Source organism: Episyrphus balteatus, chromosome 3 (genome assembly GCF_945859705.1).
Source record: "Episyrphus balteatus chromosome 3, idEpiBalt1.1, whole genome shotgun sequence".
In the NCBI taxonomy this organism is placed as follows: domain Eukaryota; kingdom Metazoa; phylum Arthropoda; class Insecta; order Diptera; family Syrphidae; genus Episyrphus; species Episyrphus balteatus.
The window spans coordinates 36,146,186-36,171,860 of record NC_079136.1 but is presented as its reverse complement, the minus strand read 5'-3'; the positions used below and the strand labels follow the sequence as shown (position 1 = coordinate 36,171,860).

General features: G+C 29.0%; 1 protein-coding gene across 2 annotated transcripts; it reads right to left on the bottom strand.

Annotated features, from left to right (window-relative positions):
* Positions 1 to 485: 485 nt before the first annotated feature.
* LOC129914550 (NADP-dependent malic enzyme) lies at positions 486 to 24,476 on the bottom strand. 2 transcript variants are annotated; one of them, XM_055993864.1, is made up of 5 exons: positions 23,864 to 24,476; positions 13,315 to 14,251; positions 2,050 to 2,385; positions 827 to 1,988; positions 486 to 756 (listed from the first exon to the last, which is right to left on the bottom strand). In XM_055993864.1, exons 1-5 carry the CDS (start codon positions 23,926 to 23,928, stop codon positions 638 to 640), a joined length of 2,619 nt encoding a protein of 872 aa, XP_055849839.1. In that variant the 5' UTR covers positions 23,929 to 24,476; the 3' UTR covers positions 486 to 637. The 2 variants fall into 2 exon arrangements, with proteins under 2 accessions (XP_055849839.1, XP_055849838.1); XM_055993863.1 differs by lacking the exon at positions 23,864 to 24,476 and adding an exon at positions 17,834 to 17,977.
* Between the last annotated feature and the right edge of the window lie 1,199 nt (positions 24,477 to 25,675).

Below are 25,675 nucleotides of genomic sequence, written 5' to 3'. Positions count from 1 at the left end.
TTACCTGTAGGTACTATTGGAGGGGTAGTCAAAAATAAGGTAACGTATACTTACATTTTAGCCTTTTCGCAGATATTCATCAATTTTGTGTTTATACCAATTAAACACATTTCTAATTATTTAGAACAATAAAGTTTTTTATATCAATTACGAACATTAAGTAAATTATTATCATTAAATTTCACATCCTGCAAACAATAAAAAAACCAATGAAAATAAAAAAAAAAAACGAATAACCAATTTTTTTTTTTATAATTATATAAAACTAATTATTTTTATTTAACAATTTTATAATCTAAAAAAAAAACACAACAAAAATTAACAAAACTCATATAATTAATTATAGAATAAAATACATAAATCAGAGAAAAAAAAGATTAACTAAATGAGTATGAAGATCAAAATACAAGAAAATTAACTCTATTAAGACGAGTTCAAGTATAGTTTTTTTTCCCAATTGGTATAAAATAGTTTGAATGTTTTTTTTTTTTTTTCTATTATTTTAAACAAATTATATTTTTCCCCTTCCTCAATTTAATATATTTTTTTGGTTAAATTAAATGATAAATGATGGTGCGCGAGTGAATGATAATATAATAATTTTAGACAAAATTTTTAGTCACTCATAAAATACTTTTTACAGCTTATTACTCCATTGGTATACTTCGGGAACTGCAGGTGGGTAATTAAGTTCATACATTTGGGACTTAATGAATGCTTCCTTGTCTTGAGGCTCTGGCCTAACTGTTGCAAGACCTAGAAAATTAAAAAAAAAAAAAAAACAATTAAAATTTGTATGAATTTCAATACCAATGGCAACACTTACCATTTTTATAAGCATAATCCATAACCTTAACAGCTATTTGAATGGAACATTGAGTAATAGCAGACAATGGTGGATAAAGACTGCCCTTAGCTAAATCTTCTGCTGAACAAATATCAGCCAATTTCTCAGCAGAAATAAGGAATACCTCTTCCGGAATGGTCAACATACCAGCACAAATAACTCCCAAAGCAACTCCCGGGAAAATATACGAGTTATTACCTTGGCCAGGATAGAATGTCTTGCCATTGTATTCGACCGGGTCGAATGGTGATCCTGAGGCAAAAATACATTTACCCTTTGTGTGTGTGTAAGCTTGGATGGCAGTGCATTCAGCTTTAATGGTGGGATTTGAGAGAGCGAAAATGATTGGAGTTTCGTTAAGTTCGGCCATTTTTTCTAAAATGGCTGGTGTAAATGCTCCTCCAATTGCGGCAGCTCCAATCAATATATTTGGCTTGATGACATTTACTGCCTCGGCCAAAGTTTCAACTGGTTCGTGTTCATGAGCAAAGTGTAACTTGTGCTCGCTCAGACCACCACTTGGGCGATCTTTGACAATTAAACCCTTGCTGTCAACCAGCCACACATGCCTCTTAGCTTCTTCTTCACTAAGACCTTCCTGTTGCATGGCCATAACGCAAAGATTTGCAATTCCCAAAGCAGCTTCACCAGCTCCTTGGAAGAGAATTGTATTCTCCTTAAGACTGGTGTTTTTAATCTTTAACGAAGCTAGAAGACCAGCCAAGGCAACCGAAGCGGTTCCCTGGATGTCATCATTGAAGACACAATTAGTGTCACGATAACGGGACAAAAGACGGAATGCGTTAGCGTTACCAAAGTCCTCAAACTGCACCAGGCAGTTTTGACCATAACGTCGAACTACAGCTTGCATGAATTCCTCCAAGAATTCATCATATTCCGGACCAGTTACACGCTTCTGACGAAGTCCAATGTAAAGTGGGTCATCCAAAATCGATTGGGTATTGGTTCCCACATCCAATGTTATGGGAAGACATTGGTGTGGTGGAATACCAGCTAAAGCTGTATAGAGGGATAATTTTCCGCATGGAATACCCATTCCATTAGCACCGAGATCACCTAAGCCAAGGATACGCTCTCCATCTGTCACAACAATAGCTCGAACATCAGTTTCTGGCCAGTTCTAAAAAAGTTCAAAATCTTATAATATCTTTCTTTATTAGATTCCGTTTCCTGAAACTTACCTTCAAAACCTGGTAAACATGACCTTTATCCTTGATAGTTATGTACATTCCTTTAGGATTTTGGAATACTAAACTAAATTTCTGACATCCCAAACCAACAACTGGGGTATAAACAATTGGCATCATCTTGCCAATATCAGCAGCCAAGACATTATAGAATAAACGTTCATTACGATCGGCAAGACCATTCAAATAGATGTATTTGTCTAAATCATTTTCCAAACGATCTAGCAGAATGAGAGCATGTTTGACTTGTTCATCTAGAGTTTTTACAACAGCTGGTAATAGACCTTGAATGCCCATCAATTGTCGTTCTTCAAGTGTAAATCCAAGGCCCTGGAATACAAAAAAAAACATTATTTATTTTATAAAAGGGAAATTAAAGGGGGTGTAAGAATTAAGAAATATTAACTGAAATTCATAACTTGGACAAAACAATCCAAACCATATTAAAGCCTAGAACAGCTAATAACTTTTTGCTAATACCTTCTAACTAAAACATAAAGCTTCTTTAAAAGTCTTCTTAAGAATAAATTTTCTTAGGTATACAAGGTTTTTGCAATGTTGAGACCTTAACTTTTTTTTTATTAAGTTTAAGATTCTTAACTTTCTATAAGCTACCTTCGAGAAGCTCCGTGTATCTTTTGCTAAAGCTTCTTGTAAACTTCGTTAAAACTTCTATTTAGGTATTATTAGTCCTGTTCCTTTGGGAGGTGGCAAAGTACTACTACATAGTAGTTTACTAGATATTTTCAATGGAATATGGAACGCACCTTTAACGAATTCAATACAAATCGTATCTTCTAGGAAAGAAGAGCTTAAGTGGTTGATAGAAGGTACTAGATTGTCCAAAACATCTACTATTAGTATAGACTACCATCTACTACCTCCACTGGAACAGGGATATTACACACTTCATGTGATAACATTTTGATAGCAATTTTTCGGCAATAATGCCTTAAAAAAACACCCTTTAATAGAATTTAAAATTTTTTTTTTCGATTCTATGCTTGATCGATAAGAAAACGTAGTTTAACTTTACAAAGTTTTTGAAATTAAAGTAACAAAACAGAAACAATTAAACATTAACTAGTAATAATGAGGTTTATGTTGTTGTAAGCATGTTTTTCCTAATTACTGGTTAATAGTTTATTCACTAACAATTTACGAGCATTGTTTTTTTTTTAATAGCTTCACTGACCACATTTATTTCTCTTAAATCAGCCTTACATTAACTACAAAGTAATAATCTAATTACATCTATTTGTCTCTTGGTTTTACCAGAGACCAGACCATAACAGTCAACCTTTATTTTCAATCGGTTTCTCTCTTAGAGTTACCACATTACTTTAAATAGTTTCGGTTAAGGTTTGAGATTTATTTTAAAAATCAAAAATAAAGGTTATCGGTTGAGATTTATTTTTTATTTTTTTAAATATCTCTCAATGGTTGAGATTTTTACAAAAAAATAAATGGAAAAGGTCAACCTTTAACCGTTTTCTCTGAAAATAAATCAAAAATGGTCTATTCAAAGGAAAATGTCGAATATGTCAAGAATGTCTTTATATTGCTAAAATAAATTTGAAAAGGATGTTTCTTCTAAGTTTATGTATTAAATAATGTATGAACTAAATAGACTCTCAAAGTTCTTTAGACCCAAGATTATATCTCTTTTCGTTTTCGCCCGCCCAACTTCAAACGGCTATATCTCGGAATTTTGAAAAAAAAAAATGAAAAAAAAAACTTTTTGATGCCAAAAGGTAGCGGGGACTCTAACCTACATTTGGGTACAACTCACATCCCTGTAGGTGCACGCGTTCTCAAACCGGGAGAACTTTAAGGTCAAACAAAAAAAATTAAGCCCGATTCTGAAAAAATAGGCATGATGTGGCGGTTTAACATGGAAGATGATTTTTTTAAAAATCTGACAATGTTCAAAGCGTAGGCCCATGACACAAGCTATCATTTGGCATCACTCCCAAAAATTGCTCTCAAGCGGTTTAGCTTCCAGGAGCGTTCAAAGATTCGGGGATTTTTCGAAAAAAAATTTTACCCCAACGCGAATTTCTCGGAATTTTGAAAAAAAAAAATTGAGAAACCGGATCATACCACTATCGGGTAGCTGAGAATATAAGCTTTCATATGGCACCACTCCCATGTCTCTATTAATTGATAAATTTGCAGATGAGATTTATTTTTTTCTCTCAGCGATAAATCTCACTGGTTGACCGAAACATAAAAAAATACAAAATAAAGGTTTCTCTCAGACTCAGGTTATTTTATGACCTTTATTGAAAATGGCGAGAAATAAGAGTTATTAAGGAACCTTTCAAAAGGTTGAGATTTATTTCTGATCTCTGGTTTTAACTAATGGAAATATAATTGTTCACTACTTATTTTCTCTAAAATGGGAAATTCAAAAAGCACGTACGGTAGAGTGGTCCACGTTTGTATGTATGGGAAAAATAAAATTTTTAAATAAACATTGGGCCACCCTCTAGTTTGGTTCCACATACTATTGGTAACTTACTGTTGAATTTTCAGCCTCCTATCTTATATAGAAGGGGGTGCTGATCGATATTAAAAAATTTAATTTTTTTGGAAAAAAAGTAAAAATTTTTTAGTTAAAAATTGGTAGAAAGTTGTGGTTGTTGTACTTATTCTGAAAAAATCGAAATAATAATATCTGGGGGAACTTCCAAGTAAATTTCATCAACAGGTAGTACACAGACTTTTTTTTGCACATTTTGCTTATAATTTATTATTTTTAATTATTTCTCACTTTTTTTTCGAAAAAAAAAGATATTTTATATGTTTTATAAAGACAAATATTTTTTTTTTTTCAAAAAAAAAAAAAAAAAAAAATGAAAAAAAAACAAGATTGCGCTTAAGATAGCGAATTGAAATTTCACAACGTTAATGTTATAGATAAGTGGAACAAATTTAGCGAGTGGCCCGACCGAAAATCGAAAAAAAATATTTTTTGGACTACACTAACGTACGCCTATTATAGTGCTTCTATAGAAGCTTAAGGCTACATTTGTATGAGGCTACACATTACATTGTAATTTTTGCATTTTTTTTGTTCAGAAGCAACAATTGTAAGTCTTAAAATTAGGTTAGCCACTTAATTGTTTGCTTGCTAAGATTTTAAGAGTAAAAATTTACATCATTATATGTATTTTATTAGTCCTCAAAGTCTAAGGTATGAGAATACAAGATTGCGAAAAAGTTCCCGAAACCTTAAATGCAATGTAATTTTGATCTCTTAAGTAAGATCTAACATCTCACAAATTTCGATTAACAAAAGTGGTAACCATAATGTTTTTTTTTTTGCTAAATACGCACATGCGTGAAATCACAGACTAAGGTATACCATATTATAAAACATAATGAATTTCATAAACAGGAAATTAAATGCAAGGAACACACTAATTAATGCAATTAGATTAAGACAAGCTTGTTAATTAAAAACTAAATACTAACTTGTTAATCTCTTTTTTTTTATTACAAAATCTAACATTGCCCCAATAAAATACAAAAACCTCAAATATTTTCTACTGGCCATGTGCGCGAATTTTAATTGAAATAAATTTTTTCAAAACATAACGCACTCTCTTTCTTAAACCTTGTTGTCGATTGCATGAGCAAATTTTTTCCCTCCAAGCAAGTTTTAAATAAAATTACATCAGACGATCAGTCATTAGCTTATGAATATTGCATGATTGAACGAAGTGACTGCAAAAGTTGGAAGCATTTTAATACTCGTATCTACCTGCTGAAAGTAGAGTGATACTTTTTTATTCACAGTTGATTGTACGTAAGCGAGACTTAAATGACATTGAACTTGAAACAAAGCTCTGCGTTTTTGTTTTGCTTTGTGCGAGATACTCACTCTGCGTTGCGTTGCTCTGAATTAAAAGTAAACGAAGGCTATAAAGGCACGAGTACACTATTAACTTGTTGCTGACACTTGATATTGCAATTTATTGATTGGAGGTGTGGTTAGCGCGATAACCGCTAAATAGCGTGATCTCGATCAATTATTTGGTGTAGGCATGAGCACTAAATTGAAAACAAAGTACAATACAATGTTGTTGTAAGAAATAGCAAAATACAACAAAAAAAAATTTAAATCAATCAGTGACGTATTGACATTTTGAGGTTAGGACACTGACCTGACCTGTCAATTTGTAGAATCAAATCGTCTATTTAGCTCGATTTGAGACTTTAGGATCTATTAATTAATGGAAATGGTCTCACAATTGCAACTTCTATTCGTCATCATTCACTTGAATTTTATAGCGTTTTTGATTTGTCACACAACCGACAGTTATTATGTCGCCTAATTGTCAAATGCTCCTGTCATAATAAGTGCTTAAAAAAGCACGTTAATTTTGTATAATTTTTTGCGATAATTTAACAAAAAGTCATGGTCAACGGAATGACAAAAACACAAGTATTTTATCACTCGTGTACCCAACAAACATTATACCTTCTATAAAGCTTTACAGGAGCTACATTACCACCTGTAAGGCTTTATAGAAGCAAATTTGTTAGTCGGGTATTCAACCTTAGAGTCCTATACTACCACTATACAAACACTATATAAGCGTGCTTTTTGAATTTCTCACCTTACAGAAAAATTTCACTATTATCTACATATTTCAAACTAAGAAACAGGACGTAATTATATAATTACTTTGTATTTATTTTAAGAGAAATAAGTGTGTTCAGAGAAGTAATTAAAATACTATTAAACTCGTACTATATTGTCAACAAACAAACTATTTACTAGCAATTAGGGAAAACATGCTTACAAAAACATTAACCTTAATGCTTACATGTTTCTGTTATTACTTTAATTTGAACAAAAGTATATTTTTTGGTTATTAACTATAAGTTTTTTATCAGACCTGTAGCCTGTTAAGAGTTAAATTGTTCTTTTAAAATGCATAATAAATGATTGAATGGACCTATTTTGGGTTAAAGGGTGTTTTTTTTTTTTTAAGGTGGAGAACAAGTGTAGAATTATTGCCAACATTTTTTTTGTAAAAATGTTATGTTTTTAAATTAAATCCTCCACCCAAATAATAATGGGAAAGATAAACGAAATAAAAAACCATTATGACATTCATAATGTTAAAAGATGATAATATGAAACGTTTATCACGACAACGGAAAAGTTCAAGCGCTGTTATCTATAGTATGATACTGCAAAATTCATCATTTAAGAAGTTTTATCATGACAGATACCTAGATTTATCTTATCGAAAGACAATGATTAAATAATGAAATTTTGAAGTGTTTTGTGTACTGATATTTTTATTCTGAAACTTTTTCAAAATGATGTGTATTTTTATGTTTTCATTAATTTATTTTTGTTTGATTTTGTATTTTTTGCAAGTCAGTTCATCTGATCACAATCATTTCATTCTAATCAAATCAGCTATTGGGATATCCCAATAATTAAAAGAGTAAAACAACCAAAGTAGTAAGAAATCGGTTTGATCTGACTTCGGGATTCTAGCCATGTTGTCAATATGTATTTGCTATTATGGCAATATCGATGTCTAACACCTGTCTGGAAATAATAAGCTAATATAGCTTTGTCTCTAGGAAACAATCAATTTCTTAATAACCTTATTGTTATTAGTTATTTATATAAATAACAAAAATCACATTTTCTATTTGTATTTTTTTTTTTTTTTGAGACTGAGTTGAAAATTAACTTGTAGGTATTAATCTTTATTTGATAAAGTTTGTAAAGTGTTTTCACAGCAAACATGTTTAAAGGTTCAAAGTTTTTTAAATATTGACTTAATCAGTCTTATTTCAGTAACTTGTTTGTTTGTTTTTTTTTTTTTTTTTGAAAAGCCGGTTAGTTTTTTTTTTTAACAATCTTATCTTTGTTTTGATTTCTTTCTATTTTAATAAAACTGTGATTATTTTTGTGTTTTAATTTAAAACTGACAAGTGAAGCGTGGAAAATCCTTCATTTCGATGCATTATACCTACGTTTATTTTTAATTAATCAAAATCTATGAAGTCCCAACTGAACTAATTTAAAAATAAAAAACCACAAGCCAATCCAATAAGATACATTTCCTTAACAAAATTGATTATTGGCTTATTTGTTAGATAAAATCACTTTTTACTTAAATTAACCTGTTATCAGAATTACGTCATAAAAATTCCCATGACTAGGAGCTAAATTCTGATTCCATTAAAAAAATACTATACAAAATACAAACTTTTTTTTTTTTATTTTGATATGAACAAATATCTTCAGTCTGAACAGCAATAATGTTTTTCTTTCTTCTAATAAGATAAACAATTAAATACAAAATTATCTAAAATTAGATTTTATTATCTTCCAAGATAATAATTATATTTGCTGTGTTTTTTCTAATTTTAGCAAAGTATGGAGAACATTAAAAAAAGAATCTTTTAAAAGAAAATCTGTATTTAATTACATTTATAGTGTTTTTTTTTTGTATTAATTCTAAAACTTTTTTTTGAAAAATTTAATTCTGAGTTTGAACACATTTTTGTAATTTTTTATATTCTTGTTTTTCGTTCATTCGATTAATAGTAAAATGCCATTCATTGTTTAGAGCGGAAAACTTAATAATCTTAATTTTATCAATATTATTCCTCATCCCGGATTTTGAGCTAATTAACAAAGATTACGGTTTTCTATTATATTGATTTCGGTTTGTTTTAGGCGGAAAGCTTGTGACGAAAAACATCGATATGAAAGTTAGAAACATCAGTGTTGTCAGAAGTTAGCAAGATATAAAAACTTAACAAATTATTTCTGTCAATCCTTTAATTAGAGCTAGATTGATACTAACGTATATTTCAGATTGAGGATATAAAATGCTTGAGCTTGTTCTCAAAAATTCATATCTTGCTCAAATTCTGTCTGAAATTGTTGCTTGCTTTAATATAATTTTGCAAAACAGTTTTGAATCAGTAATTCTGAATAAGTACCTACGTTAAAAAAAAATCCAAGACAATATTCATCGAAAAAAATTGAAGAGTCAATTAAACTTTTCACATTTCAATTAAATAAAGTGTTCAATTGAAAATGATTTGAACTTTAAGAATCAAATTAAGTTTTAAATCAATATCATAGCAATATAATTTCTCCTCTATAGACTTTCCTGAAACCTATTGTTAGGGTTACTTTATAGTTACAAACACAGCAATTCACGTTGTGTGGATCATACGTTTTTTTTTCTTTCTTCCTTATCAACGTGTCAGTCAATCATCGATTTTATTAACTAACCTACAAGCTACAACTTGCTCTCTGAATACCTATCCACTATCGCTACTGAAATTAATACAAAAAATATTTGATAAGATGTGACTATTAATTTCGATTTGATATGTCTATCTACATAATTTCCCTTATCAACATAATTTGTTTTAATTGAATAAAAAAAAAAAAATTAAAATAAAAACACAGGTAAACCAGACTGTTGTCAAAAAACACCACCTTAAATGACCTTGTTCACTGTCACCAATACATTCAAATAAGTTTTAGTTTGAAGCTTTACCTAGAGAGAGAAATATCTACTTCTCGTTCCATTAGACATGCGTTTCTGCAATGATTGTATTCTATAAACAATAAAATCAGAAAAATCACCCTATAAAAGAAACAAGAAAAACATCTGCTTCCGTGAGAAGAACAACTTGCTAAAGCGCATGAACTTGAAGCATCCGTCTCTTCATCTTCACCTTTTTCTTTATTTTTTTTTTTCACTTTTTTTCACAAACGAATGCAATGCAGTTCAATAGAACTTTGGTATGACGTAAAATATATAGAATAGTAGTATTTACGTATAGGGTAGGTATGATTGAATAATTCATGCTCTTGAAGCAAGGAAATTGAATGATAAAGTGTACGCACTCAAATTTGGGGTGACCAAAAATCAACGTAATAATATATTATTCAGATATACGTTGTTCTTGTTACGTGATTTAACCATCAAAATATTATAAATAATTGAATCATAAATTGACACTTTTTTTTGTTAAGGAACTACATAATTTCTTTATTAAGACAAATTCTTTTCATCGTCAAGTTGCCTTTGTTCTGCGGCACTAACAACTCGTAATCTTCAGAAATATCGCATTTTAACTTTTATAAAGTACTAAGCATGCGGAGATAATTTGCAGTTTGAATCTAAAGAGATTTAAACTAATGTCATTCAAGTGGTACCTAAATCGAATAAAAGGATGATCACTGTGGCGTATACGTAATTTTTTTGTAGACACATTTAAACAGCTAAAAATATAACTAAAATGTATTTATTTATTGACTAAAAAATGCAACAATTTGATTTGTTTATGATCATTTTTTAATTTTTTATTTTAAATCGCATTTCTAGTTGCGGTCGCCTTAAACCGCAGTATTTTCTTTTTAAGAATTATAGGTTTTTAATTTTGTATCCTATAAAACATAAAAGGGAAAATGTAAATTTTATTCAAGGGTAATAAAAACAGCAAATTCTGAAAGAACTTGGCATGTTTGCAATATGGTCTTTTAAGATTTTTTAATTCTCCAAAAGCCATGTCATAGTTTGTTCGTACCGAGTTATTTTATATAACGCACTTTTGTTCACTTTTAATACAAAATAATATAACAATTCGACATTATTGATGAAGTTTGAGAACAAATATTTTAAAAACTGTCTAATGAGATGATTGAGGGTATGAATATAATTAGACCTTAAGGGTTAAGACTTTTAAAGGCTGAAAAAATAGGTATTTAAAAATTTTTTTTTTCAACTTTTGGAAAAGTTTCGTTTGACTCTCCAGCCTTTAACTTAGGATGTCCATTGATATTCATAAATCAATGAATCAAAGCAACTTGATTTAAACTCTGTCTCAATCTACAGAAACTGCATGCGTTAATGAAATATGCGTTTGTGAACCAAGAAACCAAACATTTAGCAGTCATAAGTAAATCATTTTGAAATGAGTCATAACAGTCAACTTGAATCGCCATTCACAGAAATAGTGAAACTCTTTGTCCAAACTGTCGCAAATTTCACCTAATTTTGCAAAGAGATTTGAAAATTAAATTAAATCCAGAACTGACGTCTCATGAAACTCTATTGTTTCACATATCATATTTTTGGTGAAATAACTTTCTTAATTCTATATTTGTGTCCCAGACAGCATGTATGAAAATTGGAATTGAAAAATTGTTAGGTTCTTTTAATTATTCTTTGTTCAATTTAAATATATGCATTGACAAACCTTCGGGCCTTTTTTTTAGTACAGTAATTACAAATATAATTTGGAATTAGTTAATTCTGCAAAACAAATCACTCGAAAAGTAAATTCAGTAGAAATTTTTCAACAAAAGATAAACTTTATTTTTGAGTTTTTAACGGAGATCAACGTTATGCTTTCACAACCATAATGTGCCGAGAATAAATAAAAGAGAATTTAAATTGTAGTTACTTCTATCTTGTTCTTGATTGTGAAATTATGATTTTCTTGACTTCTCTTTTGATTTAAATGAATTTTTGGGCACGCTTATTTAAAAATTGTTTGATGGTTTCAGTTTTGTGCCTCTAAAATTTATTCAAAATTAAATTTCAAAAATATCATTTTTTCGCATTTAATTCTTTATAGATATTATAGAATGTGAATGAAAACGACCATCAAAAGTTTCCTTCGGAATTTAATGATATCGTCAATAAATTATCTAGGAGAATTTACGTGGAAATAAATTCCGAGGGATCGAAAAAAATTCCAGAGGGTAAAAACATTTCCAGAGAAACGAGAAAAAATGACATCGGCACATAAAAAACACAAGTTGCGTGTACAAAAAAAAAAAAGAAAAAAAAACAGTTTTTGTAATTTTGTCGTAATTACTCAATTTTGAACTTTTTCAGACCTTATTCAGAGCATCGCAACACGTACCTACCTCTAGATAAGGCTGATTCGTTTTACCATCCACTTTATTCCAAAATCCTTATAGTACTGAAGGTATTTAAAAATTTTGAAAATTTTCTGTCAACATTAAAAATTTTACCGAGTTTTTCAGTGAAATTCTTCAAAACTACCCGTAATTTATCAGTATTTAAAGGAATATCAAAATAATGCCGGTCGTTATATATTTTTCCGGCAAATTGGAAAAATAAAAAGCCAAAGATTTACTAGTAGATACAAAGAACGTTTATCAGTCAATTCTTTTCAATTAATACCAAATTGAAAATTAAAAAAAATAACCCTACTCTGGTCACACCGCTCAAAAATAAAAATATACACTCAGACCGAACATTAGTAGCCCCCAGAATAAATTCGAATAAATGAATGACGAAAAAATATACAAAATTCATAATGAACCCTCCAATAGAGCCAATGAATTTTTTTGACTACATAAATAAATTAATTTTTATCTAAAATAAATTGGACATAAAAAAAAACTTCCCATTCTTTTAAGAACTAGTAGTTGTTTTCTAATTAAACTTTATCTTTTTCTCTATCTAAAGTACAAAGATTACATGACAACATTTTTTGTAAAGAAGGTACTCGAATAATCGCGCAAATAGAGATAGAATACCCTCCCTGTAAGTATTATTATGGTGTAATATAGAAGGTATACAAATACATTTATTATAGAGACATAGCAGATAGCAGGTATCTTTCGTAAGCTTCAAACTAATTGCCAGAGACTAGCGAGAGAAATAAATAAATTATAAAAGCTGATTCATGTTTTTTTCCTTCTTTCCTCATTAAAAATGTTTCTTTCAACATTTTTCAATTTTTGCGAAATACATTTTTAGCAAAAAAAAAATACAACAATACAACATTTTGTTTCTATTCAACCGTTTGAATTATAAAAGTCGATTATGTGTATAAGTGTGCCGTCACGCCGCTACGAGTCGTTTACAACAAATAGAGAGAAACATGAATCTGAAAGTTGGCTTTCGAACAAACCTATGCCCTTTAGCTGTCATTTATATTCAAATCAATTTTTGTTAATAATTTATTCAAAACGGATCTAACTTTAAAAAAACTTGTCCTTCTGGTTCATATAATTCACAGAAAAATTCAAAAATAATAATCGGCAAATCGATTTTTCGCTGAAAAAAAATTTTAACAAAATTCCGCCTCATCTGTCAACTGTCAAAGTTTATTATCGATTTTTACCTACTGATAAATTTGGAAAAAAAAAAAAATGGAAACTTTCCATCACCGATATCCTTGTCAGAAAGGACGACTACATCTAACACCTACCTTATTGTATCGCTTCTTCTGCAGACGATCCAATCCTGATAAACTTCCGGTAACATCGCTATCACCATCGGTACCCCAAAAACCCAATCTGTCACGATTATTTCCTGCGGACATTTTTTTTGTCTTAAGTTCTTCTTTTTCTGTGTCACTTGTCGACGATGAAAAACCTCGTAATTGGTCTATATAACTGCTATAAGCACGATGACTATTTTGATAATAAAAATTTGAATTATTATTATTATTTGTAGTTCTAGTTCCGTCCACTAGAGCAGCAGCAGTAGGAGAATACGAATAAAACGACGTCGGCAACTGAGTGTTTCGATTCGAACTAAATTTGCAAAGTTTTGCCACACCGTCTGTTAGCTCGCCGCCACCAGTAGAAATAGTACCGCCAGCGACACATCCAACCAGGGTCGTATGATGTTCGTGGTGTGTTTCTGTCATGGTATTTGTAGGGCATACAAACCTTTTGTCGCTGTCATTTGGATGGCAGGGGCAAGGAGTGGTGCCAGAGTTGCGCATATAATGGACATTATTGTTGTAATGGCAACAACAATGTGACGCTTGAGAGGGGATTCCTCCGTTTGTGACGTCATGACTCGGTATGTTGGTGCCGGCTGATATACCGCCGCCGCCGCCACAAACAGCTGATTGATTCATTTGAATATTGGAACAATTTTGATTTTGACATTGGTGGTTGTTCACCGGAATTGTTGTTTTATAAATTTGTTGTTCATGTTGTTGTTGTTGTTGCAGCAGCTGATTTGGATTTGGAATGGAATTCATTTTGCCATTTCCATTTCCATTGGCAGAAAGCTGATGTTGAGGTGGATAGATAATGTGTTGGCTGTTGCGGTGGCGCTGATGGCGGTCTAAACCATTCAAATTGGCACTGTGCGAGTATGAGCCATTTGCCGATGGGGATGTAGTATGGTCACTGAAAAAAAAAAAGGAAAATACACATGTAGTTTAGTTAAGATCTATAAGTTATAAAGTTATGAATTATTAAAAGATGATAAATTATTAATTTTCTTTGGTTTTTTTTTATTGAATTTAATTGGAATACATTTTGTTGAAGTAGGTAGAAGGTTTTTTGAAAGTTCATTTTTATTGGTGGGTATTTATTTTTTTTTTTTTGTTGGTTTGTTGATTTATTTTGAAGGCGTGCGTGACTTAATGATAGATTCCAGTAAAAATGGATTTTTATAGATAGATGAAGGCTTTAAATTATAATCTTTTATTGACTAGTTTTTGTTGAGTCATTTTAATCAATGACGTTAAAAAGAGGTTGAAAAAAAGTTAAAATTAAAAGATAAAAACAAAATCAAAATTCATGACTTAATTGCACGATATTGTTAATTGTTATTATGAGAATCATGGAGAGAAATACAATAATTGCTCAGATACCTATCTACCTGTACTTTAAATAGAGAATTATTGTTTTTTAGTTTTAGTAGTCGAAAATACTATTTTTAGTTTTAGAAACAAATCCCTAGACAACAACAAGTTTTTGGTTCATAAAAATATATTATTATTCTATATTTATAAGGACTTTGACAACACTGATTCCAATAGAATTATGTTTTTTTGTGCATGTGTCCATTATCTGTCAGTCTTGTATGTATATCTGTAGCTTAACTTTAACTTTTTCAAAGTCTATCTCTATAATAGTATCTTTTGTGAACGTGACTGTAGAAAGGTACAACTTTAAGGTGGTCAAACAATTTGTTGTGCTTCGTCACAGTTGTAAGAAGACAAATAATTACATCAGCAAAGAATTATAGATGTTTCATGAGAAACCTATTGATGAATAATACCCTACGATTTCGTCAATAAGCGAGTCGATCATAATATAAAATTCTCATCATCCCTGTGCTTCATGTATGTATTTTGCCCAGATTCAAATTTGCTCAAAGGCAGTTACAGAATTCACAAAATGTGTAGGTTTTCTTAAAACTAGATATAAAGACAAACGTATATAGGTACTATAAACTTCAAACTAACAAACAATAAAAGAAAAACTAAAAAGTAATTAGAATAAAAAAAGTGCTTGTGTTCTTGTCAATTCATTAAGTGAAATGACTAAAGTTTGACAAAAGGAACGTATGGTAATTTGTCAAGAATTGTTTTAATATCAGTTATAGTTTTAATTTTTATATAGCAAATTTCGTTGGGATTGGCTAAACTAATTGGAGAAGCGTAGTATCTCTCTTCTAAATTGAAGATTTAACGTTCAATTTATTTATGTGTTGAAAAATATTTTCTTAAAAATGGCAAATCTACTAATTTTTTTTTAAATGTTAGAATTGTTTTATACAAAAAATATTGAACACAAAGAATTTTTTTTTCCAAAAATTCTTTTTTATATGTACAAGAAATGGTTCAAATTATTTGAAACAAATTTTATTTTTTTTAAATTTTTCATATGAAATTCTTTAAAAAAATTAAATAATAATAAGTTTATTTCAAGTATATCATATCAAATTCCCGTTATTTCAACTGCATTCAACAGGTATTTTTTTTTTTAAATAAAATTTATCAGTTAATTTATTATTTACATATTTAAACTGAGATTCTACAGATAAAATTAATAATAGGGATAATTATACCTGTTACTTCAAGATTAAGTTCTTATTTATAAAATGTGGTTTTGATCATCCAGAAATACTTCTTTACAAATTTCTTAAACAAACGTTTAAATCCATAAAATCATCATTTCAAATAAATTAACAATTAAATATTCATCAAAAGTTGTGCTATTGAACATTAAATATATATTTTAGGAGCTATAATTATAATTTTTTTATAATTACCTGAAATTGCAGTTTATCGTGGAGATAGATGGAGATGGAATGCAAAACACACATTTATTGATATATGTATTAAAATAGTATTAGGAACTTAAAAAAATTCAATTAAAAAGTTCATTTCATTGTAAATGGAAGTGCATTAGAATGTAAATGTAGTTACACTATGGCGTATGAGTACTTTTTTTAATCTTAAAATTATTATTGATTTTATTATTTTAGGAAATTATTTACTATAGAATTTTTTGGATATGTTATAAATTGGGAGTGTTTATTTTTCATGAGGAATTTGTTTGAATTCTATTAAACAAAATAAGGAAATAAGGTAATGCTATGTTTGGGAGTGCAACATACAACTGTAAGACACACATAAGCAAATCGTACAAGATGGTTAGGCAGCATACATATTAAAAATTATATAAAAGCTTTATATTTTCAATAATTTATTGATGAATGTATTGACAAAGTTTATAAATTTGTTGCTAAGGAATTATATTCAAATAAATGACTTTTTGATGTGAACATATTTTAGCTATGTTATTTCTTTTTGTGACACATCAAGTCAATATAAAGATAAGATATAATTAATTCATCAAGAGCGAACAAAATTTATCACGAACAATTTGTTTCTAATAAAATCAATCGTGTTTTTGGATCGTGAATAAAAGTTACTCATACACCATAGTGTACTTCATTTACGTTAATATAAATACTTAAGGTTTGCTTGTACCTAAATAATTACCTTAACAAAATAATTTCATTGTAACTATCGAAATATCTGCACGACAAATTGCAGTTTAAGATAATTAACCCTCTGTAGGCACACCGAATTTGGTTTAAACTATTTCATGTCGCTAGAACTTTTTTCGATCTCACTATTTTATAGAGAATCATGTATGAAATTGATGTAGAATATTCCGAGGAATTCAAGTATTGTATTCACAATTCACAATTCAAAAAAAAAAAAAAAAAATTATTTTCACCCTTATAAAGACACTTTTTTGTGACCACTTTTAATTTTTGTCCTGCCAAATTCGCACCCGTGTGCCGACAGAGGGTTAAAAAACAAAATTTATTAACTTCAAATTTACCTGAATTAAATGTGCAGTGATAGAACTTTTTGACTGTTAATTTACTTAAATTGATGATATCATGAGTTTAACTTATTGTTTAAGAATTTTAAAGCAAAATGTCTCAAAGTAAATGTTATTAATTTAAAATAAGACTTTTATTCAATTGTTGCTTTAGTTGAATTAACAGAAATTCAAATGTTAGAAATAATTTATGATCAAATTATAGTCTCAATAAGGTGGTTTAAATTGTTTAGAGTTTAAATGTATATAAATATTCACAAAAAGTTGTGTAAATTACAAGCTTTTTTTAAATATTTTTTTTTGCAAAAGTACTTTTCTTGTGACTAAGACTAAACTATAATTTTCTTAAGGTTTTTGGTGTGCCTCATATTTAAATTCACCACAAATTCGAATTCATCGAAAAAAAGAAAAGTTAAATTTCCCGCCAAACTTAATTAGAAAGTTACTGACATGTTGCCACTTTAACCTTAATTTAAACTATTGATTGTGATGGCTACCAAAGTTCAGCAGACAAATGTTTATCAATTTTGTTTTTAAATAAAATAATATTTTTGAACTTATGACTCTAAATTGAAAATCTGAAAATGAAAGCAAAAAAATATTGAACTTTATACTTACTTGATTGAATTTAAATGTTTTGACCTCGATGCAAGACGAGTAGCACTTTGGCCTAAAAGGCATCTTGTTTGATTATATAGGAACATTGTTTTTTTTTTTTTTAATTTTTATTTTATTTCTTAAATTTATTATATTTTTTAATAAATAAAGTTTCGTTTAATCGATTTTTAAGAGCACACTCAGAATATGGTCTTGTCACAATATGTGGTTAAAAATAAACTATGCCTAAAATAAGAAATTTTATTTGTAAAACAAGCTTAAAACAACATCCCTTTCTCTCATCGAAATACAAAAAATTCCATAGGTTTCGTATATATCAGAAAAAAAAACTGAGGTACATAACATATCTAAGGTTGATGGTCCTATGACAACTAATTTCACAAGAACAGAAAAAGATGACGACAAACGTATGTCATTGATCACGTTTCCCCTTGGCAAAAAAAAAGAGCTCGAGAAGAGTTGTCTCAAAAGTAAACAAATTCTTCCACGAAATTGTTCATTCGAATTTCTAGTTCATTCCAATACGGATGAAGTCCAAATGACTTCGTGCATAACAAAACGTACTATGAAAAAAAATGACGTAATACATTCACGCTAATTCGCAATGCAAATTTAATTTTTTTTTAATGTCCAGTGAACTGTCTTTGAAATGAAAATAAAATCAAGAGAAAAAAAAAAAAACAAAAAAATTAATGTTTGATAGTTAAGTTTTGTATTTGGAGCATTAGAGTGATATTTTGACACATATCAACTGTCATGTCATGCGCGTAGTAAGTTTCAATTGATAAAATTGTCACACGTCCTTATTGGGTGATAAACTTTTTGTTTGCTTCATTTTTTCTCACTTCATCTAAACATCTTGTTGAATATTAGATTAATGTGTTAATTCAAAGCTACTAACATCAGAATGTTATGAGTCAATGACTTGTCAAAAAAAAGGCAAAAAACCATGCTAAATATGACACATAAATTTGCACACTGAGTCAATATTGACCTTGAAGGAAACTTTACATGTTTTTTTCCATAAATTTTAACATATATTTTCTAATGATAAAATGAGAACTTAAAGGCAGTGGTATCAATTTTTAATTAATATCCAAGTTAACGATACAAAATTAATTTTCATGTAATTTCACTCTTATTTTGTTTCTAATGTCTAGACTAAAGTTATTTGCGAACAAAAATGGTGTTTGTTGTTTTTCGAATTCACAATATCGACTAAAAGCATTTTGTGTGAGTGTCATAATGTAGTCTGGTGTGTTGTTTTGTCATAATCACATTAGCGAATCGAGGGTGGAAAAATCAATTAAACCTAAAGGTACCACAGACCCACATTATAAAGTGATAGATGTTACCTAAATTCAATCCATTTTGATTGATAGTTAGTTTATAGAAAGCCTGCAATTTAATAGATACTATTGTACAGCATTTTTGTTTTTCATTTTTAAGAGATAATGCATAGCCGGCATAATAAACAACAGCTGATAATGGACTTTAAGCGGGTGGTGGTATGATGATAACATTCGATTAATGAACAATCATAGAGGCTAATTAATAATGTACTTTGAAAAGTTGGCTGATCGAACGAAAGTTTCAACTTTAGGTCATAATTTTTATTGATAAGACATTTTTTTTGTTGGAATTTTCTTATAGACAATTTAAATAATATTAAGATAATTGTTTGTAGGTAGACTAATGTGTGATAATGAATCCATCTGAATCATTATCGGTTTGTTAATCGTATGATGTGCATCGGTTAGTGACAACTTTTTTTTATATTATTGCGATAGGTAGAAATTATAATTTCGTAGACCGCCTTCCTCAATACGCTCAACCACTTAAGTAACAAATTAAAATTCTTCAGAAGCCAATAAAAATAGTTTCATTTACAAATAAAATGGTTTTAAATATTTTATTTTTTGAGCTGCATTGAATTGGATTCTTACCATTATCAGTTTAAAAAAATCCTTAAATTAATTGACTGTTGAAGGTTTTTTACTTCGTGATATAAGTGGTTTTTCACGTGACCGATTCAAATATTTTTAAAGATTTTAAGAAGGAAAAAATGAATTTCACAAAAAAAATTCTCAGATAGCAGGTTTTTTTATTTTTGCAATAAACAAATATTAATTTTATTTGTTTACATATTTTTGTGTTTCAGCAGATCTCTTTTCTAGATATTTCTGACAAAGACTGAAAAATTATTATTTTTGAATATTTTTTAGATCACCTTAAAATAAGATGATGCACACATTAAATTTTACCACCTTAAAATAAGGTGATAATCTACTTAAAATAAGGTGATTCCACTTAAACTCAGTTAAATTTAATGTGAAATTCATCTTTTTTTAATGTGAATGTTCATCTTAAGAAAACCGACCAAAAATAAAAATTTTAAAATTATAGTCACACTTTAGCTTTACTTGCAGTTTGTCATACTCATTTTCAACAGTGAGATAGCACAGTGGTATGGCACTGGCCTAGTAACCCAACAGTTGTAGGTTCGATCCCCGTTGGCTGTCAGTTTTTTTTTTTTTTTATTTGCGCATTCAAGAAATTAATGTGACTTGTCAACTTAACGCTCTAAAATATGAAACAACAAAAATATTCCCATCTAAATTTTGTATATTACTAACGGTAATTGCCATATACCCAAAATTTTGGATTTAAAAAAAATTTGTTTTTTTTTGAAAAATCAATTTTTTTAGAACAGATTAATAAATTTCATTGGATCTTTGTTTTAATGTGTCAATTAATATTTTTTTTTTGTCAATGGTATACCAGTTTTTTTTTTTTTGAAAAATGTTTGAAAGTTTTTAAATATAAAAAACTATTAAAAAAAAACGGCTCTAACGATTTTCAAAAAAAAATTCTAAATAGTCTTTGTTATAAACAAGAAAATAAATGGCTTATCGTGTTGAGGTCGTAACTTTTAACTAAATTTAAGTTTACTTATTTCTTAACTTCTTAAAAATTCTGTTATGGAAGAAAAAGAAACTTTTAACTTAAGAGGATGTTCGTGCAACCCAGTCGTGCATTTTATTTTTAAAATTGCAATTTAAATGTTTAAATTTTCCGCAAATTAAAAAAAAAAGTTCTTCTGAAGAAAAATATTTTTCCTTTTAAGACTCTTGTTAAATTTTTGGGCCCCAACAAATGTAGTTTTATTTTAAGCATATAGCATACTTGAAAAAATTAATTAAATCCAACCTGTTTTGGTTTTGTATGTCTATTTCCTATGCATACAACTACCCCCTTTTATATGCTGAGTGACATCCTCACAATATCATACATGATCACGAAGACTAAAAGAGTAGGTGATTAAAAGGAATGTATTTAGTACTCCAATCTAAGAAAATATTTTTAGTCTCTTGAATGTTCTTCACCAATACCTTAAAATTAAAAAGTAGCTATTCTCAAAAAAAAAAAATAAATAAAAAACATTAAAGAATTATGCACTGCAGAAGTGAATTTTGTCGGGAAGAAATATGCAAGTTGCCTCTTGAGTGCACTTTTTTGTGAAAAACTACATAGTTTTTGAGTACATAAACATATTTATTATTTATATTTTGAGCTCATTCATCGGTTTGAGAATTTCCTTCAATACCATCTTTGAAAGGAAAATTCAGAAAAAATATATTTCCCTCGATAATAGCTTATTAAGATCAAAAAAGATTTTATACTAAGCTTTCACTTTAAAGCGTAAACTTTTAAGATAATGATCAACAGTTTGAATAGTGATATTCAAACTATCTTTGTTGCATAAAACTCCTGGTTTCAATAATTGTACAAAAGAAGAAGAATAAATTTAAAATAAAAGGAGGAAAATAGACACACTTTGCTAATTTTTGACCCGACCTAAATGCTCTAGTTTGTTCGGGCAAACGGTGTTGCAAATCACCTTGTATGTATGTATATTAGGATTCTTACACCTTATAACCATATATGAATAGTTTTGAACGAAAATTTCTTAAAAAATAAAAATGTCATTATTTAAAATAATTTGGTTAGATTTATTTGATCACCGAAAACAGTTATTAATTTTAAGCTGTTTAATTTTTTTCATAGAAAAAAAAGTTACACATACACCACAGTGACCGGCAAAATTATACAATTTGTTACTTGGAAACTTGTTTTTGTTTTTAATGGTTCAAAAAATCCGTAAGATATAGCATACAGGGTGTAAACATGTCAGCATGGACTTAAAGACAACAATTTGTTACAAACTTGATACAAGCCAATAAAGAGTCAAAGTGTCCAATAGAGGGTCTGTTTCGTAAAACAAACACCTTTTTACATTGTTCCGTGTAAAAGTTCTATTATATGATTAATATCTTAAAAAAGAAGTAAGATCATTAAATGCAAACAGAAAGCAGAACAACTGTCAGATTCTTTTGTTATTTATTCAAGAAATCTTTAGCAACAAAAACATATCGAATAAAATGCACGACTGGGGTCGCACGTACTTGCTCTTGCAGCTCAAAGCACTTTTATGTTGGTCTACTTGTAGATTTTAAAAGCTGGATCTAAATTTTAAAAAAAATTGATATTGGGGAAGAGCCGACATTTAGGGCAAAATTATGTTAAATGAAAAAAAATTTTTTTTTGTTATTTGACTTTTTTAAGAAAAAATAAAAATGCAGTTTTATTGCCACTGCTTTAAATATTACGTATACAAAGTTTAATCAAAATCGGACGGAATTGCGAGACCCACTTTTTTGGAATTCTCCATCATCGTAATGTTGGGTTTGATTAAAACCTCAATTTTTTTTTCGACACGAAACCAATACTTGCCCTATAGAGCAAGTAAAAATATTGAAGTTGTGACAGAAAAACTTCTGTTATTATTCGAGTTGCTATCGAAATTGTTATCATAATCTAATCATATTATCAGTCAATTAATATTTATTGTTTTCATTTTGCTGTGCGAATCAAAACAAAAATGAACTCGTCATAACAACAACATATGATTATAATATACATATTTCTTATCAACATTTTATTTGCTGTTTTCTCTGTTCTGCTGATTAAATTATCATTTCCAGTCCATTTTTGTTTACAGTTTGTCATGCTATGAACGGGTTAAAGCAATTCGTAGCTTTTTTAATTTTTGCAAACAACATATTCATAATTATGCATATAAACATGCATTTTAACATCCTCTTCTTTATCTCACGATCTCTAACATCATATTCAAACAAATGATGTCATCAATAATTCACAATGAAACAATAGAAAACTTTTTAATTTTGTTTGCCATAAAACTAAAAAAAACAATAAAAATAAACTGAGAAAATTGAAAGTTTGTCTATTATACATAGTGGCGGGGTCACCATGGAAATCAAATTGAAATTGAATCACAAATAATAACACCTTGTCACTCTCTATGCCCTCGCAAAAAAAAAACGAACAAAATTTTTACTTTAAATTAATTAATCAGTATGTTGTCAGCTGATGACCTTGAAATCACTTGTATTTATTTTTGCATTGGAAATGTTTACTAAAAGTACCTTAGGTGTAATTTAAAATTTACTAGATAATATCACTGATTGTAAACTTGTCACGATTTGAATTTTATATTGTGAATTAGAAGAACAATTGCAGTCTTTTGGGGAATATATTTTATATGGGGGAGGGATGTCAATTATTTTTATTTAACAGAAATTTTCCCAGAGACCGTTTGCAGTAAAATAATAAATCAAACTACAGAGTGAATGTTGAAAAAAACAGCATCATGACTTCGAAATTACTAAAACAAATACCCTCTTCCTTTCTAGATTGTGGGGATGAGTGTTTACGTCCCTTCTTTATCTCCTGCGTCATTACTTGTAAATATTTATACATTTTTGCATTATTTTTGTTGAATAGATTCTATTTTTGTATCTCAAAACTTTTGCCAATAATGCCAGGTTGATTTTAGAAAAGAATAATAAGAAGTACACAATAGACGTTTGAAGTTCGAAAAGTTTGTTATTTTCGAAATCGAAAATATTGAATATTATGAATAAATTATTAAAAATGTGAACCTACCCATCATCTCCCCGATTTTGCACCGATTTCTTGTCCTTACACATTGAACTAGAGTTGCCCATCATTTATGCGTCGATTGTTGATAGTTTGTTTTTGAGTTAAATGTCTGAACTTGTTGTTTATTTATAATTGATTTTTTTTTAACTTATTCACAGTCGCAAAAACACTGGTTTTAATATTAAACTTTGTTTTGCATTCGAAAATAAATAATTTATTTTAGGTTCACTGAATGCTAAGTGGTAAGCGCATGTTAAGTCGATTGAATCCAGTCTGTAACTGAACTCACCTGGCTAATTGTTTTCAAGTCGCCGTTTTTTTTTTGTTTTTATTTGAGTAAATAACTTTAACCAAAGTTGTGCAAAAAAAAATGAATTAAAAACTTGTTATGGTGTCGATGCTATACTTTAACTTGCTAGCCAGTATGCTGCCAATTCTCTGGCTTTGGTACTTTTTTTTTTTAAATGAGTCTTGTCTACACGTTTTGTAATATAAAATGAGTTAAGTGATAGGTATTTGAATGCACTCAGTCTATATAGGAATAGGTAAATTTGATGTTCGTCTAGTTTTAAACTTTTTTTTAGTTAAACAAAATACATAACAACGTAAGACTTGTTAATGCCTTCATCACTATGATGTTAGAAAATTATGACTAATAGGTTATAGGGTTTACTTAAGAAATTGACCTTGCGGTTGGTCGGTACTCATAAAGTGTAACGGAGTTGATTTGTAAAAAAGCTACTTCTGTTGGAAAGACGAACAATGTTTAGGGTAAATTGTGATTTGTTTGGCAGTTTGTGTTTTAAAACATTTTTACTAACTTATGGCCAAAATTGATATCAATGAATTTTATTGCTTAGGTCCGTATGATACTTATTTTTTTTTTTTTATTTTTAATACTTTTTTTCATTTAAAAAGGTTAATACCTTTTTGGAAGTATTCGTCTGAACTTTTGTTTTTTTTTTTATGTTTGTTACCTCATAACTTTGGACTGAGTGAACCAATTTTGATAATTCCTTTTGTATTGGGAAGCTGGTGCCTGCAGGGTGGTTCTAATTTCGTTCAGTTCTGGCTATAGAAACTATGAGAAAAACCATAAAACCCAGCTTCTATCCATGGAAGTCGGTTTTGTTTTTTTGGTAAAAGTGAAAACTTTTTTTATTTGCAACAAATATTTTTTTTAATGCAAATATTTTTCAGTTGCAATAATTTTTTATTCTAATGAAATTTTTTTTCAGTTGCAGTAAATATTTTTTTAAATGAAATTTTTTTATTCAATAAATATTTTTTTCAAATTTGAACTGAAAAAACCATATCCTAAACTGGAAACTGATGATGATGGTTTAAAAAGGATTTGATTTGAAATTCAAAATTGATTTCTTTCAGTTAATTTCGGAAGAGATTTTGTGTGGTGAAAAAACCGATTAGTTTTCATTAAAATCAAAGTGTACCTTACCTGTCGATATTGAAAAATCATTTTTAAAATAAGTTCTTCAAGTTGAGTTAGATTTAATTTATTGAGGGGAAGCAATTATAAATTTGAAAATTTTGACTTTCCTTTGATGTTCATATTAAACTCACTTCAATAATTTAAAGTTGAATATAAGGAGTTCGGTAAGTGTATAGCTTTTTAGTATGTTTTATTTTTATCGAACTTTACTACAATACAATGCACAATAATTGCGTGCATTGTGGGAATAAAGTAACAAAAGGACAACGCAAATGACCTCAATATGCACGCAATCGAGTAGAGTTTACTACTTAGTTAATTTTTTTTTTGTAGAGCAATTGATTTCAATAAAATTGTCGTAAGTA